Source organism: Pelobates fuscus, chromosome 2 (assembly GCF_036172605.1).
Source record: "Pelobates fuscus isolate aPelFus1 chromosome 2, aPelFus1.pri, whole genome shotgun sequence".
Lineage (NCBI taxonomy): Eukaryota > Metazoa > Chordata > Amphibia > Anura > Pelobatidae > Pelobates > Pelobates fuscus.
In genome coordinates this window covers 67,678,831-67,697,307 of record NC_086318.1, presented here as the reverse complement: position 1 = coordinate 67,697,307, position 18,477 = coordinate 67,678,831, and the positions used below count along the sequence as shown (strand labels likewise).

General features: G+C 43.2%; 1 protein-coding gene across 3 annotated transcripts in view; it reads left to right on the top strand.

The window, feature by feature from the left end:
- LOC134586604 (ephrin type-A receptor 3-like) overlaps window positions 1-18,477 on the top strand; it is a 200,073-nt gene that overhangs the window by 35,424 nt on the left and 146,172 nt on the right. For all 3 annotated transcript variants that reach the window (XM_063442227.1, XM_063442226.1, XM_063442228.1), the window contains 2 exons: window positions 11,500-11,564; window positions 12,280-12,940. In XM_063442227.1, coding sequence (XP_063298297.1) covers window positions 11,500-11,564; window positions 12,280-12,940 — 726 coding nt within the window. The remainder of the gene's footprint in view (window positions 1-11,499; window positions 11,565-12,279; window positions 12,941-18,477) is intronic.

Sequence of the window (18,477 nt, the reverse complement as noted above, 5' to 3'; positions counted from 1 at the left end):
TGTCCTTCAAGCGGCTCTGTCAGTCCTTCCTTCAGCGTGTGCTCTGCAGAACTGTTCCAGTGCACATTGGCAATCATATCTGGTGTCTCTATAGTGTGCTTTTAAAAACAAATTTTTTTTTTCACTGTTATAGATTGAATAGCAGTTACTTGTCTTCAAGCGGGTGTGTCAGGCCTACAGTGTGTGCTCTGCAGAACTGTTCAAGTGCACATTGCCAATCATATCTGGTGTCTCTATAGCGTGCTTTTAAAAACAATTTTTTTTTTCACTGTTATAGATTGAATAGCAGTTACTTGTCTTCAAGCGGGTGTGTCAGGCCTACAGTGTGTGCTCTGCAGAACTGTTCAAGTGCACATTGCCAATCATATCTGGTGTCTCTATAGCGTGCTTTTACAAAGAAAATTTGTTTTTCACTGTTATAGATTGAATAGCAGTTACTTGTCTTCAAGCGGGTGTGTCAGGCCTACAGTGTGTGCTCTGCAGAACTGTTACAGTTCACATTGCCAATCATATCTGGTCTCACAGTAGCTTGCACGCATAGTACCACTAATCCCCAAAAAAATGACAGGCAGAGGCAGGCCACCCCGCAGGGGCCGTCGTGGTCGTGGTGCTGTGATTCCCTTTTGCCCTTGAATAATGCCCAGTTTTCAGAAGCCACGTACCCTGAACTTGAAAAGTTCTGAGGACATAGTTGACTGGCTAACACAGGACACCCAATCATGTACAGCCTCCGCTCGGAACCTTGACGCACCATCCTCCTCCAGCTTAGCTTCAGGCACCTCTCAAGATACCACTCACCCGCCTGCCGCCACCACAAAACTAGCACCACAGCCGCTTTACTTGGTATGTCAGAGGAGTTATTCACACACCCGTTTGAAGAAATGAGTGATGCGCAACCAATATTGCTAGAGGATGTAGATAACAGGGATATGTCTCAGGCAGGCAGCATTAAACACATGGAGGTACGGTGTGATGATGATGATGTTGTACCCACTGCTGCTTCCTTTTCTGAGTTGTCAGATACAAGCGAAGCAGTTGATGATGACGATGCGTCCATGGATGTCACGTGGGTGCCCGCTCGGCAAGAAGAAGAACAGGGCGAAAGTTCAGATGGGGAGACAGAGAGGAGGAGGAGACGAGTTGGAAGCGGGGGGGGGGTCGTCGCAAGGAGCTAGTGGCACAGTCAGACAGCATGCATTGGCACCCGGGGTCAGCCCGACAGCACGCCAATCAACGCATGCTGTGTCCACCACCAGAATGCCGTCATTGCAGAGCTCAGCAGTGTGGCATTTTTTTTGTGTGTCTGCCTCGGACAACAGCGATGCCATTTGCAACCTGTGCCAAAGGAAACTGAGTCGTGGGAGGTCCAACACCCACCTAGGTACAACTGCTTTGCATAGGCACATGATCTCACATCACAAACGCCTATGGGATCAACACATGAGTACAAGCAGCACGCCTACTCTAAGTCGCCATCCTCCTCCTGGTCTAGCATCTTCAGCCACGTCAACCACTGCTGTCCTTCTTGCCCCCTCTCAACCATCCGCCACTCCGTCTCTTGCCTTGAGCAGTTCCCGCTCATCTGCCCACAGTCATGTGTCTGTCAAGGACATGTTTGAGCGTAAGAAGCCAATGTCACCAAGTCACCCCCTTGCCCAGCGTCTGACAGCTGGCTTGTCCGAACTATTAGCCCGCAGCTTTTACCATACAATCTGGTTAAGTCTGAGGCGTTCAAAAAATTTGTAGCTATTGGGACATCGCAGTGGAAGGTACCCGGCCGGAATTTCTTTTCACAAAAGGCAATCTCCAACTTGTACTCGATTGTGCAAAAGGAAGTCATGGAATGTCTGGCACACAGTGTTGGGGCAAGGGTCCATCTGACCACTGATACCTGGTCTGCAAAGCATGGTCAGGGCAGGTATATCACCTACACTGTGCATTGGGTAAACCTGCTGACGGCTGACAAGCAAGGAATGCGTGGCATTGCAGAGGAGTTGGTGACACCGCCACGAATTGCAGGCAGTCCTGCTGCCACCTCCTCTACTCCTCCTACTCCATCCTCTTCCATAACCTCCTCGGCTGAGTCCTCTTGTGCTGCTGCGTCTTGCTCCACATCAACGGCACCCCCCCAGCTCCTATTCCACATCCCGGATACGGCAGTGTCACGCCGTCTTGGGTTTGATTTGCTTGAAAGCAGAGAGTCACACCGGACAAGCACTCCTGTCCGCCCTGAACGCACAGGTGGAAAAGTGGCTGACTCCGCAGCAACTGGATATCGGCAAAGTGGTGTGTGACAACGGAAAAAATTTGATAGCGGCATTGAAGTTGGGCAAGTTGACACATGTGCCGTGCATGGCACATGTGTGTAATCTGATCTACAACGCTTTGTGCATAAGTACACAGGCTTACAGGACGTCCTGAAGCAGGCCAGGAAGGTGTGTGGCCATTTCAGGCGTTCCTACACGGCCATGGCTCACTTTGTCGATATCCAGCGGCGAAACAACATGCCAGTGAGGCGCTTGATTTGCGACAGCCCTACACGTTGGAATTCAACACTCCTAATGTTCGACCGCCTGCTCCAACAAGAAAAAGCTGTTAATGAATATTTGTATGACCGGGGTGCTAGGACAGCCTCTGGGGAGCTGGGATTTTTTTTGCCACGTTACTGGACGCTCATGCGCAATGCCTGTAGGCTCATGCGTCCTTTTGAGGAGGTGACAAACCTAGTCAGTTGCAACGAAGGCACCATCAGCGACATCATACCATTTGTTTTCTTCCTGGAGCGTGCCCTGCGAAGAGTGCTGGATCAGGCTGTAGATGAGCGTGAAGAGGAAGAGGAAGAGTTGTGGTCACCATCACCACCAGAAACAGCCTTATCAGCATCGCTTGCTGGACCTGCGGCAACGCTGGAAGAGGATTGTGAGGAAGAGGAGTCAGAGGAGGATTGTAGCTTTGAGGAGGAGGAGGAGGCGCAAGACAAAACACAACAGGCATCCCAGGGTGCTCGTTGTCACCTATCTGGTACCCGTGGTGTTGTACGTGGCTGGGGGGAAGAACATACCTTCAATGACATCAGTGAGGAGGAGGAACGGGAAATGAGTAGCTCGGCATCCAACCTTGTGCAAATGGGGTCTTTCATGCTGTCCTGCCTGTTGAGGGACCCTCGTATAAAAAGGCTGAAGGAGAACGACCTGTACTGGGTGTCCACGCTACTAGACCCCCGGTATAAGCAGAAAGTGGCGGAAATGTTACCGAATTACAACAAGTCGGAAAGGATGCAGCATTTGCAAAATAAATTAAAAAGTATGGTTTACACAGCGTATAAGGGTGATGTCACAGCACAACGGGAATCTAACAGGGGGAGAGGTGGAAGTCATCCTCCTCCTCCTCCTCCCACGACCACGCCGGCAAGGACAGGACGCTTTAAAGACGTGTTGTTGTTGGAGGACATGCGGACCTTTTTAAGTCGCCACAGCCCTTCGGGATCCACCCTCAGAGAGCGACTCGACCGACAGGTAGCAGACTACCTCGCCTTAATTGCAGATATCGACACTCTGAGGAGCGATGAACCCCTTGACTACTGGGTGTGCAGGCTTGACCTGTGGCCTGAGCTATCCCAATTTGCGATAGAACTTCTGGCCTGCCCCGCTTCAAGTGTCCTGTCAGAAAGGACCTTCAGTGCAGCAAGAGGTATTGTCACTGAGAAGAGAAGTCGCCTAGGTCAAAAAAGTCTAGATTACCTCACCTTTATTAAGATGAATGAGGGATGGATCCCGAAGGGACTGACACTGGGCGATACATTCGATTAAAAAAGGCCTGATGAGATGAGCTGCCTTGGGCTAAAAATGGTCCACACGCTGCTGTATTTTAGCTCTGAATGACGTTTGACTTGCGTGACTTATCCGCCACCAACTAGGGTTCAAGCCGCCATGTTTTAGGGCACTTTCTGCCTGTGAAACAAACATCAATTTTTCTGGCCGCTGCTATAGCAGCGGCTGCAACAATACCAAATTTTTCAGGCATATGTACATGACTAATTTTTAGGCCCACTGGTGCAGCACTGTGGCTTCAAAAACCAAACCAAAAAAAATCCTCCAAGATGGCACCAATATACCAGTGGTCTAAGCATCTTCCCACCTTGGCCTAAAAAGGGGAGGTGATTCAACAATTAAAAATCTCTGCCATTTACACGTCCACTGATAGGAGACGCGGAAGGTATTAAACTGATATGAACAATACTCCACTCCTATCAGTAGGTCCGTCCCATTGTGATTTATGCCCCCCACCCACCGCACAGGGATGGGGGCCGGGGGGGAGGAAAGTAGGCCCCCCCATTGTGATTTATCGCCCCCACCGCGCAGGGGTGGGGGCCGAGGGGGGGAGGACAGTAGGTCCCCCCATTGTGATTTATGGCCCCCACCCACCGCGCAGGGGTTGGGGAGGACAGTAGCTCCCCCCAGTGTGTATCAGGGGCTTTGAGGACAGGTGTCAATCCATACCTGCCAAGTGACCCTATGTAGGGGTAACAGTCCCTAATCTGCTCTGTGTCAGTGTGTATCATGGTCTCTGTGGACGGGGAACAGTCTCTATTCTGCTCTGTGTCAGTGTGTATCATGGTCTCTGTGGACGGTGAACAGTCTCTATTCTGCTCTGTGTCAGTGTGTATCATGGTCTCTGTGGACAGGGAACAGTCTCTATTCTGCTCTGTGTCAGTGTGTATCAGGGGTTTTGAGGACAGGTGTCAATCCATATCTGCCAAGTGACCCTATGTAGGGGGAACAGTCCCTATTCTGCTCTGTGTCAGTGTGTATCAGGGGTTTTGAGGACAGGTGTCAATCCATATCTGCCAAGTGACCCTATGTAGGAGGAACAGTCCCTATTCTGCTCTGTGTCAGTGTGTATCAGGGGTTTTGAGGACAGGTGTCAATCCATATCTGCCAAGTGACCCTATGTAGGGGGAACAGTCCCTATTCTGCTCTGTGTCAGTGTGTATCAGGGGTTTTGAGGACAGGTGTCAATCCATATCTGCCAAGTGACCCTATGTAGGGGGAACAGTCTCTATTCTGCTCTGTGTCAGTGTGTATCAGGGATCATTAGGATAGGTGTCAATCCATATCTGCCAAGTGACCCTATGTAGGGGGAACAGTCCCTATTCTGCTCTGTGTCAGTGTGTATCAGGGATTTGACTATCTCTATTCAGATTCAAAAATTACAATTCCAGGAAAAATTTAACAAACATTTACAAGAACATGTTATGCACATCATAGAAACAACGTAAACCTCTTTAAAGCCACAAACTTAAGACAAAAAATACGTACACACAATGTGTAAGGGTTTGAAAGAATATTCTGAATCCTTACATGTTTACTTTATCGTTTGTTTGATTTTTGTGAACCATATATAAACTACAAGCAGCGTGAAAACTATAAAAAACTCAAGTGGCCATGCTGATCAAATTAAATAGTATGCTTTACACAGCGTATAAGGGTGATGTCACAGCACAACGGGAATGTAACAGGGGAAGAGGTGAAAGTCATCCTCACCCTCCCACGACCCCGCCATATCTGCCAAGTGACCCTATGTAGGGGTAACAGTCTCTATTCTGCTCTGTGTCAGTGTGTATCATGGTCTCTGAGGACGGGGAACAGTCTCTATTCTGCTCTGTGTCAGTGTGTATCAGGGGCTTTGAGGACAGGTGTCAATGTTAGGTGATTTCTGCCCTTTATGGATTAAAAGCAGACTCTGCATCAACTGTGCAATTTTCCATGGGAGTTTTGCCATGGATCCCCCTCCGGCATGCCACAGTCCAGTTGTTAGTCCCCTTGAAACAACTTTTCCATCACTTTTGTGGCCAGAAAGAGTCCCTGTTGTTTTTAAAATTCGCCTGCCCATTGAAGTCAATGGCGGTTCGCGCGGTTCGCCGGTTCGTGAACATTTACGGAAGTTCGCGTTCGCCGTTCGCGAACCGAAAATTTCGGGTTCGCGACAACACTAGTAATAACATTTATAACTCAAAACATAAGAGAAAATATGAATTATTATGTATGCCATAATTTATTATTCCTGGTAATATACGTTGATCATGATATTTCTCCATAAGTACTTATGAAAACACTTGTGTAGCAATTCAGGAATGGTGCATTTGGAAAGCCACTTATAATGTTACAATATCTTTGCTTTAAAAGGATTTTCTTTTTGCGGTTAACCTATAGGGATATTTGCAATGGAATCTGGAAGCAAAGGAGCATTGTTGATGAGAATAATTTGTGATTAATGTACATTGTTTACCAGAAAATATGGTTTAATAAGTTATAAGAAATTTGATGTCACCTGGGCTACATTTCTTGACGTACTCAAACCGACTGATTAACTGTGCATGATCGTTTTGGAAGCTGAAAAAAGTGCTTGTGATGCTATATGATGTCTTAAGCATTCCCCATTGAATCTCAGCTTATTTGAATACAATCAGTATAACATCTGTTTTTAATATTGCGTGAAACTTTGTTGAAGAAAATAGATAATTTGAATCATTTGGATAAAACTCTATTGTAATTCAGTTTTACTTGCCATGTATCTTTCTAATGCCACAATAAAAAAAGAAATTGACAAAAAAAAACACTTTTGTTTTTACGCAACTATATGAAATATATTATTTTTCTTAGAAAAGTCCAATTGTTTAGGGTCTCTTCACTGAACATAAATAAGACTACAGTCAACGGTGAAAGTTGTTCCCATTTGGTGCACTGACTTCATGGGATTAAAATGATGATATTAGTGTATTATAAAGACAAAAAAAGATTTGACCTATTCCCTTTTCCATGCATTCTATACATTTTACATTCAACAATGTACAAAACCAATAGAATTTCTAAATAATGTTTGAAAAAAAAGTACTCAGGTTTGATGGTTTTGATTTTTCCACAAGATGACAAAATTTTTTATTTTGTACAAAGTAAACGTAGTTCATCCAATTTGAATAATTACAAATTATTTACTGTACTTGGTTAATATTTTTGTCAGAATGGACACATTATCAAAACCAGAGAAAAGTAAGGGAGCTTAAACTATTTATCACTTTCAATAATATGCCTGAAACTCCGGAATGTAGCGTTGTGTGTTGTGTAACATGCAAAACTCCTGAAAGTGCAAAGGACTTTAGACAACAACAGAAACTGAATTCACAAACCAGTTGTGCACCTCACACTGGTGCTTTGGGGTTAGAAAGGTGCTGTTTCCATGCAGTTATGATATTATTTGCTGCGGTATGTAAATTATATGTTTTTTCTTTGTTTTCCAGTAAAATATATATAAAAAAATAAACATTTAATACATATATAACATTTAATAATACATATATAAACATTTAATAATACATATATAAACATTTAATACAAGCTCTCATCCCCAACATTTAAATCTTACTCGCACCTTCTCTTCCTTTCCATCCTACTACTCCTAGCAGCAGGTGATGTCTCTCCAAACCCTGGTCCCTCCACTACTCAGCCACCTGGTTCAAACACCAGAAACCACTACAACCTAATACCCATTCCATGTAATTCTCACTATAATTCCTCTTTTAAAGCTGCCCTCTGGAATGCACGCTCTGTGTGCAGCACCTTTAAATCTACTTCCATCCATGACCTATTTATCTCACACTCCCTAAACCTACTTGCACTAACAGAAACATGGCTCTCTCCCTCGGATACTGCTACCCCTGCCTCACTGTCCTTTGGTGGTCTTCACTTTACCCACAATCCAAGTCAAGCGGAGATTAAAGGTGGCGGTGTAGGTTTTCTTCTCTCACCCCACTGCTCCTTTAAAACCCTGCCCACCCCCCCTTCCCTCTCTTTCCCATCATTCGAAATTCATTCAATTCGCCTTTTCAAACCCTTCTCTGCTAACATTGCCATCATCTATCGTCCCCCTGGTTCCCCTCTCCTCTTCCTTGACCACTTTGCTGCCTGGCTACCCTACTTCCTCTCTTCCAACATTCCATCCCTAATTCTTGGAGACTTCAATATTCCCATTAACCCACCTTTAACCCCAGCAGCCTCTAAACTACTTTCAATTACTTCCTCCCTTGGACTATTGCAGTGGGCTAATTCTCCCACTCATGTAGCTGGCAATACCCTCGACCTTATTTTCTCCTATTCATGTACATTATCTAATATCTGCAATACTCCATTTCCTCTCTCTGATCACCACCTCTTATCGTTTGCTCTCAATTGCCCCCTCACCCAACAACCTCAGCCTAACCCCCCTCAGCTCAGGAGGAACCTTAACTCTATTGACCTCCAGCAGCTGTCGGCTGACATTGATTCACAACTGCTATCCATCCCTTCCCTCTCCTGTCCCTCACTGGCCATCTCCACATATAACACTACCCTCACATCTGCCTTGAACACTGCACCCCCACTCCAAACATGCACCACGAGGAGAACACGACCCCAACCTTGGCATAATAAATCAACACGCTATCTGCAGAGTTGCTCCCGCTGTGCTGAACGCTCCTGGAGGAAGTCCCGCAACCAGGCAGACTATCTTCATTATAGATTCATGTTGCTTTCGTACAGCGCAGCCCTTGCCCTCGCCAAACAGTCCTACTTTTCCTCTCTCATTAGTTCATGCTCCCGTAATCCCAGATGTCTCTTTGACACTTTTAATTCCCTTCTCCGCCCTGCTGTGGCCACCCCCCAAACTAACCGTACAGCTGATAGCTTTGCATATTACTTTACTGACAAGATTGAACAGCTAAGGAAACAATTCTCCCCTCCTTGCCGTTCTCTTTCTCAACCACACATAAATCATGCTTTCCCTACCCTTCAGACTTTCTCCCCAGCTACTGAACAAGAGGTGGCTGCACTTCTCCATTCCTCTCGCCCCACCACTTGCCCACTTGATCCTGTCCCATCTCACCTCATCAGATCTCTCTCCCCTTGTCTTGTGCCTATCCTAACACACATCTTTAACTGCTCTCTCTCTTCTGGCACTGTTCCTGCTGACCTTAAACATGCCACTGTAATACCTATCCTGAAAAAAACATCTCTTGACCCGTCCTCCCCCTCTAACTATCGTCCCATATCCCTGCTCCCTTACTCATCAAAGCTTTTGGAAAGACTTGTCTTTACCCGTGTGTCTCACTTCCTTAATTCCAACTCTCTCCTTGACCCTCTTCAGTCTGGCTTCCGCCCTCTCCACTCTACTGAGACCGCTCTTATCAAAGTGACTAATGACCTAATCTCCGCTAAATCCAAAGGTCACTACTCCATATTAATTCTCCTTGACCTCTCTGCTGCCTTTGACACAGTTGATCATGCTCTCCTCCTTCAAACTCTTCAATCACTCGGTCTCTGTGACTCTGTCCTCTCTTGGTTTTCCTCCTATCTCTCCCAACGCTCATTTAGTGTCTCCTTTTCCAAGGATACCTCCTCCCCTCGCCCTGTCTCGGTTGGAGTTCCCCAAGGCTCTGTCCATGGTCCCCTTCTATTTTCTCTTTATACTGCCTCTCTTGGAAAACTTATTGCCTCTTTTGGATTCAACTACCACCTGTACGCTGATGACACTCAGATATACCTCTCCTCACCGGACCTCTCCCCGGCCGTCCTGCAACGTGTCACTGCTTGCCTCTCTTCCATCTCTGACTGGATGTCGTCACGCTTTCTCAAACTTAACCTCTCTAAAACTGAACTCCTTGTCTTTCCTCCTCCTAATACTGATCCTCCTCTCTCACTCTCCCTTCAAGTCAGTGATATCCACATGAGTCCATCCCTACAAGCGCGCTGTCTTGGCGTCATACTTGACTCTGGTCTCACCTTTGAGTCTCACATCCAGTTTGTTGCCAAGTCCTGTAGGTTCCAACTCAAAAACATAGCCCGCATCCGCCCCTTTCTTACGCAAGATGCTACCAAGGAGCTTGTCCATGCTCTAGTAATTTCCCGCATGGATTACTGTAACCCTCTCCTGATTGGTCTCCCCAAAAGCCGTACTGCCCCGCTACAGTCCGTAATGAATGCTGCAGCTAGACTGATTTTCCTATCCAGTCGGTCCTCTCACACCTCGCCCCTCTGCCAGTCCTTACATTGGCTCCCTGTATCCTATAGGAGTCAATTCAAAGTGCTAACCCATACATTTAAAGCACTGAACAATTCCAGCCCCTCTTATATCTCTTCACTGATCAAGAGGTATGCCCCTCCTCGTACCCTCCGCTCTGCCCGCGACCACCTCCTGACCGCTGCTCACACCCGTACTGCCAACTCACGCTTGCAGGACCTCTCACGGGCGGCTCCTCTCCTATGGAATAACTTGCCTACCGCCATCAGACTCTCCCCTAGTCTTCAATCATTTAAGAAGGGCCTTAAAACCCATCTCTTCAGGAAAGCGTATGGCCTCCCAGAGTAATCTCTCCCTTACATACCTGTCTCTTGCTCTCCTATGGGATAGTGCTTTGCTCTCTCCTCCAGCTCTGCTTCACTCCTACTTGATATTTCCTATCCTAATGTTTCTAATACCCCACCTCCTATAGACTGTAAGCTCATTTGAGCAGGGTCCTCTTCAACCTATTATTCCTGTAAGTTTTCTTGTAATTGTCTTATTTATTGTTACATCCCCCCCTCTCAAAATATTGTAAAGCGCTACGGAATCTGTTGGCGCTATATAAATGGCAATAATAATAATAATAATAATAATAATATATAAAAAAACATTAAAATAACAAAATGTCTGAATGACCCTTACACATGATCTGCTATTTCTGTAGTAACATGAGGTGGCTAATATATTTAAGCAAATACTGGTACACTCACATTGTTCTTGCATAGATGTCAGCTTTCTATTGAGAGCTGCCTAGAAAATGGTGAGCATTGCTTCCTTCATGAAAATCATAAATTCAACTATATAAGCAAGTTAAAAGGTCACTCTAAGTATCAAACCATGAGAGCTTGCCGAAATAGAAATGGAACAAGTACTGTTTATGTGCAGGCTACCCTTTCAAAGCTGAATATCTACTTAGCTAATGATCTTTGGTTTGGAGCATGTAGCTCCACCTCGAGCTGTCAGCTAGAAAGACTCATAATTTGTCTTCCTGGTTAGAAAGATCTATTGTTCAAAGTATGTGTTGCATGCTGATCTCTACACATTGACCAGTTCAACATAGAATGTAAACTGCCATTGTGTTATGAGTAGAACTGCTCATGGGGCATCAATTTTTTATCTTGTAAACCCTGAGGTTCCTGAGGAACAGGAGATTAAGATCAACCTTAGAGACCAGAGAGATTTGAGATTTCAACACCTAATGTTAGAAAGAATATAACAGACTTATCAAACTGCATAGTTCATTTTATAGTTACAGGACTAGATATATCTTTAAAAATATGCAAAATGCTTGTGTTATGCATTCATTGGTATATGTTTCTATGTACATATGTCTATATGTCAGGTTAAGTAAACCATATTATTGAAAACTCTGTAAAAATATTAACATTATTTTTCCTTTTGTTCTAGTAACGTTGCTCGACTCTATGTCTGCACTTGGAGACCTGGGATGGGTGGCATACCCACCAGAAGGGGTTAGTAAATATGTTGAATAATTCCTATTTATTGTATACTCTGTATACCAGCACTTGGGTTAGCAAAACATTGATTGTTGAGGTTCTTCCAGAAACATGCAGGAAAATATTATATCTATTTCAGAGAGCATCCCGGAGAACCAATTTAGAATTTAGAATTTTTTTAGATTTTAGATTTCTTTTTCAGATGCTGGTTTTAGTAACATCTCCAATGGTTCAAAATTATGTAGTCCCTAAATTCTACACTATTATTGGTCCTTTGTGTCCTTTACAGATTTGTTAATATGTGGCAAGGGGAGCAACCTCCAGCTGTTTTGGTCTACATCTGCCTTGATGCTTTTACCAGTATTATGGCTGTAAGGAATTTTGTAAGATGTAATGAATTTTGGAAGATGTAGTCCGCAACACCTGGACTGCCGAAGTTTGCCTACCCCTTGGTCTATGGCTTGATTCAGAAGTAGTCAGAGCTTATATTATATTAAAATAAATACATTAAATCTTTGTATCTTTAAAATATGGCATCCCATGCAAAGCCTATTGACATATTAACTGGAAGCAATATTATGAGCAGATCAGCATCCAGCAGATTTATATTGCATTACCTGATATTCAGATTTGGCAAGTACACAATACATGGGTTAACTATTGGCAGATTTTTTGACTCATTTTGTAAGGGTTTTCATGTTATTGATAATGTTTCTTTTGCCATTGACAGTGGGAAGAAATAAGTGTAATGGATGAAAGGAACACTCCAATGAGAACTTACCAGGTTTGCAATGTTCTGGAGGTCAGCCAAAATAACTGGCTGAGAACCAGTTGGATTCCAAGAGGAGGTGCTCAGCGTGTCTACATTGAGATAAAGTTTACCCTACGAGATTGCAACAGTCTCCCTGGAGTATCAGGCACATGTAAGGAGACCTTTAATATGTATTATTATGAATCCAACAATAGCAACCTGTGGTTCATTAAGGAGAACCAGTACATCAAGATTGACACCATAGCAGCAGATGAAAGCTTCACTCAAGTTGATGTTGGCGACAGAGTCATGAAACTGAACACAGAAGTCCGAGACATCAGTAACTTGTACAAGAAAGGCTTCTACTTGGCTTTTCAAGATGTTGGAGCATGTATTGCTTTGGTTTCCGTTAGGGTCTTCTACAAGAAATGTCCCATGACAATTCGCAACCTAGCTCAATTCCCGGATACTGTTACTGGAGGAGACTCGGCTCTGGTGGAGGTAAAGGGATCTTGTGTGAATAATTCAGTGGAGTTTGATGTTCCCAAGATGTACTGCAGTGCAGATGGAGGATGGCTGGTACCTATTGGCCGTTGTGCTTGCAAGCCAGGCTACGAAGAGAAAAAGGATTCGTGTCATTGTGAGTAAACTGATATTATAAATTGTTTATTTTTATAAAAAAAAAAATCCATTTTTCTTGTAGTCTGTTTAACGTCGACTTTTTTTTTTTTTTTTTAAATGTATAAATGCAGAATATTGCCATATAAAATATATATACAAAACTGAACCGTGCTAATCTTAAAATGGTAATACAAATTAAAATAAAAATATAATATATCTTATGCAGGATAGAAAGTCGTAATGTTAAAATAAATAAAATGTGTAACACCGAAACATAAATTGCTGTATAGAATGAAAGAAAGTAAATTAAAGGAAATCATGCGGACATTTAAAAACATAAGCAAACTAGTCCACCTTAAAAAAGTATCAAGGTTCAAAATGTTCAAAACATTTAAAACAGTCCAGCTGTGGTAAAGCACATGCTGCCTCCTGGAGTTCACCCTGTAATTTGGCTTGCGATCTCCTAGGAACTCACAGTGGGCATCGAGGATAGAAAAAACCCCAGCCGAAGCAGTCTGCCACAATTCCAATGATTAGAGCATCTTCCGAGTAGCCTTGCTCGGCTCCTTGTTTCAACTACTTTCATTTGAGTTTTGTTGACAAGTGACCAGACACGTTTTGTCTAACAAGAGACTTTCCCAATGGTCTGCTGGGTTTCTACACCATGCAATAGATATGCATTTGAACACTGTGACAATAAAGGCATTGTTTCATTCTTCTAGCAACGTTTTATTACTAAAACCGATATAAGAGGGTTTTTGCAAAGTCGCTAAAGTCCACAGACGGTGACAGTGTCACTTTAAACATCCTGTACTGTTGAAGTCAGAGTGTAAGCTGAAATTTTCAGCAACTTTATATTCCTTATACCAGTGACTAGAGGCTTCTGGCACAGAAATCCGTTCTTCTACAGGCTTGTAATAATAACTAAAGTATAATCAAGGGTTAGTGAGTGAGGCTTTATGGACTTGATTTTATACATCAAAAAACATGAAAACAAATACTATTAATACTCGTTTTTGTTATTGAAGGGGTTAAGACCCGGATGTCTGCATTTGTCATTAGGGCATGCATGTTAGTCTATATTCCTATACTATACTAAAGTCTAAAGTTTTTAAAGATATTTTTAATAATGAATGTGTACTAATTTTTTCCTGTCTCTTGTTCTAAGAGAATATGTCCCATCATGCATCTGGCCTCCACTTACTCTGCTCCCAATAATCCATAATGATTACTCCACAACACCATAAAGTTCTTACGGACCATTTATTCCGCCATCCAAAATGGATCTGGAGACATTTTTATTTTCTGTGATTTATCGTTTTATGTTTTTTCTGCTCATTCATTAGTATAATTATTCAAAGCAAACACATTTTAAAAGGAATACAACAAACCTGAGTTTACTATTCTTTTTGTTTAAATGGACCTTCAAATTATGATAACCACTCTAACCATACTGTCAGTGGTGGATAAACTGTCACAAAGAACTTTGTGGTGTTTTTGTGGAGCTCTGTTATACACTCAGACACACCAACAAGATGGAGCTCCTAGAAAAAGATGGAATCTAGGATAGAAATGATAGACAAAGGGATTTGGACACAAAATAGGGATGCCCCTATTAAATATTGACACTTGGGAGGCATGTTTTTTCATAATTCCAGTTTGCTGGAGAGGTTTAAGGAATGTCATCAGAATTTGAAGACCTTTTCATGCTCTGTTGATAAATGAATTTAACTGCTTAGATGGGAAGGTCCTCTGCCGTTTTTAAACAAAACATTCCTTTATTTTAGAATGTTAATGCCTTAGAATTTGTATTAAATATATCTTGCCAATAACCATCTTTTGTTCATTGGTACATATAAAAAGATGGTCTGAAGGAAAAACAAAAAGTGGAATTCAATAATTCATTTGCTTTAGATTTTAACACTAGTTACATGCTTGGATAAACAAAAGCAAACAAACAGTGTCTCAGAATCCCTACAGTACAAGAGCCGTTTCTTTTTTTTTTTTTCTCAGTAAGCTTAGAGTGTCCCCATGTTCAGAAATACCATGTGCGTACCATCATATATTGTTTTAAAATCTATTCAGTTTATTAAATAAAAAAAAAATAATTATTCCCAGAAAATATTGGACATGTTGGCATGTCATGGATTGTAGGGATGTATTGCCTGTTTCCTGCAAAGTGCGAACTGTGAACTACGCTACATATCGCTTATTCTGATTGATTAGTTATATAATATATTCGCTGCAGTCAAGTTTTTATAGTAAATGTTAATGAGGGTTTGACAATTATAATTCAGTTACCTAATTGGCACCTCCGAACTGAAAAACTGTCAAAAATGCAAGTGGCAATTCTGGCTTAATTTACAATAGCATGGATAGTTAGCAAGCTATTGTAAAAATTCAATTAATCTACTTGCAATGTTGTTTTGAAATGAGAATCCATTTTTAAGTAGAATTGTTTTAATTATCCTTTCACTTTATGAAGGCCTCATCTAGCAAAATAGTGAACAGTCAGTCAAGTGAGTTAATAGTTCTCAGCCTGTACCTTGTAGAGAACTATACTTAGTGCTCCAACGTTTGGAGAAAATACCATATACCAGGGAGTGCAGAATTATTAGGCAAGTTGTATTTTTGAGGATTAATTTTATTATTGAACAACAACCATGTTCTCGATGAACCAAAAAAACTCATTAATATCAAAGCTGAATATTTTTGGAAGTAGTTTTTAGTTTGTTTTTAGTTATAGCTATTTTAGGGGGATATCTGTGTGTGCAGGTGACTATTACTGTGCATAATTATTAGGCAACTTAACAAAAAACAAATATATACCCATTTCAATTATTTATTTTTACCAGTGAAACCAATATAACATCTCAACATTCACAAATATACATTTCTGACATTCAAAAACATAACAAAAACAAATCAGTGACCAATATAGCCACCTTTCTTTGCAAGGACACTCAAAAGCCTGCCATCCATGGATTCTGTCAGTGTTTTGATCTGTTCACCATCAACATTGCGTGCAGCAGCAACCACAGCCTCCCAGACACTGTTCAGAGAGGTGTACTGTTTTCCCTTCTTGTAAATCTCACATTTGATGGTGGACCACAGGTTCTCAATGGGGTTCAGATCAGGTGAACAAGGAGGCCATGTCATTAGATTTTCTTCTTTTATAACCTTTCTTGCCAGCCACGCTGTGGAGTACTTGGACGCGTGTGATGGAGCATTGTCCTGCATGAAAATCATGTTTTTCTTGAAGGATGCAGACTTCTTCCTGTACCACTGCTTGAAGAAGGTGTCTTCCAGAAACTGGCAGTAGGACTGGGAGTTGAGCTTGACTCCATCCTCAACCCGAAAAGGCCCCACAAGCTCATCTTTGATGATACCAGCCCAAACCAGTACTCCACCTCCACCCTGCTGGCGTCTGAGTCGGACTGGAGCTCTCTGCCCTTTACCAATCCATCCATCTGGCCCATCAAGACTCACTCTCATTTCATCAGTCCATAAAACCTTAGAAAAATCAGTCTTGAGATATTTCTTGGCCCAGTCTTGACGTTTCAGCTTGTGTGTCTTGTTCAGTGGTGGTCATCTTTCAGCCTTCCTTACCTTGGCCATGTCTCTGAGTATTGCACACCTTGTGCTTTTGGGCACTCCAGTGATGTTGCAGCTCTGAAATATGGCCAAACTGGTGGCAAGTGGCATCTTGACAGCTGCACGCTTGACTTTTCTCAGTTCATGGGCAGTTATTTTGCACCTTGGTTTCTCCACACGCTTCTTGCGACCCTGTTGACTATTTTGAATGAAACGCTTGATTGTTCGATGATCACGCTTCAGAAGCTTTGCAATTTTAAGAGTGCTGCATCCCTCTGCAAGATATCTCACTATTTTTGACTTTTCTGAGCCTGTCAAGTCCTTCTTTTGACCCATTTTGCCAAAGGAAAGGAAGTTGACTAATAATTATGCACACCTGATATAGGGTGTTGATGTCATTAGACCACACCCCTTCTCATTACAGAGATGCACATCGCCTAATATGCTTAATTGGTAGTAGGCTTTCGAGCCTATACAGCTTGGAGTAAGACAACATGCATAAAGAGGATGATGTGGTCAAAATACTCATTTGCCTAATAATTCTGCACTCCCTGTAATTGAAACAATGAGTGATAAACTGGGTATGTGTAAGGGCTGCTAAAGGACTGAACATTAAAAATAGATTACTTAAAAATAGATTTTCACTTCAAGACGACATTGCAAGCAGATTAATTGAATTTAGTCACCAAAACAACTGAAGCAGTATTTTTTTTTTATATGTAGCTCATGCCTGTAAAGCTTCTCTGCTCAAATCACTTGTATTTAGGAGTTAAATCACTTTTGTTTCTATTAATGCAGCCCTAGCCACATCTTATCTGCCTGTGACTGACACAGTTTGCATGAAACAAAATGGTTTCATTTTTAATCAGATGTAACTTACTTTAAAGGGACACTGTGGGCATCCAGACCACTTCAGCTAATTTAAGTTTTCTGGGTGTTGTGTCCCTTTTGCACCTAGTGCTGCAATGTAAAACATTGTTTACATTGCAGCACTAAGTCTGTCCTCTGTGGCTGTCTAACAGACAACCACTGGGGGCGCTTCCGTATTCGTCTGTTATCTGACGCTGGACGTCCTCACGCACCTCCAGCGTCAGATTTTCACCATAGTAAAGCATTGAAAAATCTTTTCCTATGGGGAGGTCTAATGCGCGTGCAGCCATAGCCGTGCATGTGCATTAGGTCTCCCCCGTCGGCTGACATCGGCAGGAGCATGGGAGGAGCCTGACCCAGCGCCGAGGGAAATAGGCGATGTGTTCAGGTAAGTAGCTGAAGGGGTTTTAACCCCCTTCACCGACATGCGATGGGGGGCTGGAGGGAGGGGTGCGCTCCATGATTCTCTAGTGCCAGGGAAACGGGTTTGTTTTCCTGGCTCTGGAGAATCCCTTTAAAGGTTTGTATCTCCTGCTCTGTAACTTGGACGTTAATAACACACAGTAGGCTCCTGTAGAGTCTAGCGAGCTATTAATAGAGTAGGACAGTGACGGCGAACATTTTTGAGCCTGAGTGCCTAAACCGCAATACAAACCAGCTTTGTTTCCTCGAAGTGCCAAGACGGCAATACACTGTGTGTATAGGGCCAGTGTGTGTATGAGGGTGTAGTGGGGCAGTGTGTGTTTGGGAGTGCAGTGGGGACAGTGTGAGTTTGGTGGAGAAGTGTGTGTATTGGGATACAGTGGGTGCAGTGTGTGTGGGGGCAGTGTGTGTAAGGTGGAGAAGTGTGTGTATGGGGCAAAGTGGGGGCAGTGTGTGTATGGGGGTGCAGTATGTGTATGGGGGTACAGTGGGGGCAGTGTGTGTATGGGTGTGCAGTTGGGGCAGTATGTGTGGTGGGGAAATGTGTTTGGTGGCGGTACAGTGGTGGCAGTGTGTGTATGGGGGAGAAGTGTTTGTATGGGGGTACAGTGGGGGGCAGTATGCGTATGGGGGTTCAGTGGGGGCAGTGTGTGTATGGGGGTACAGTGG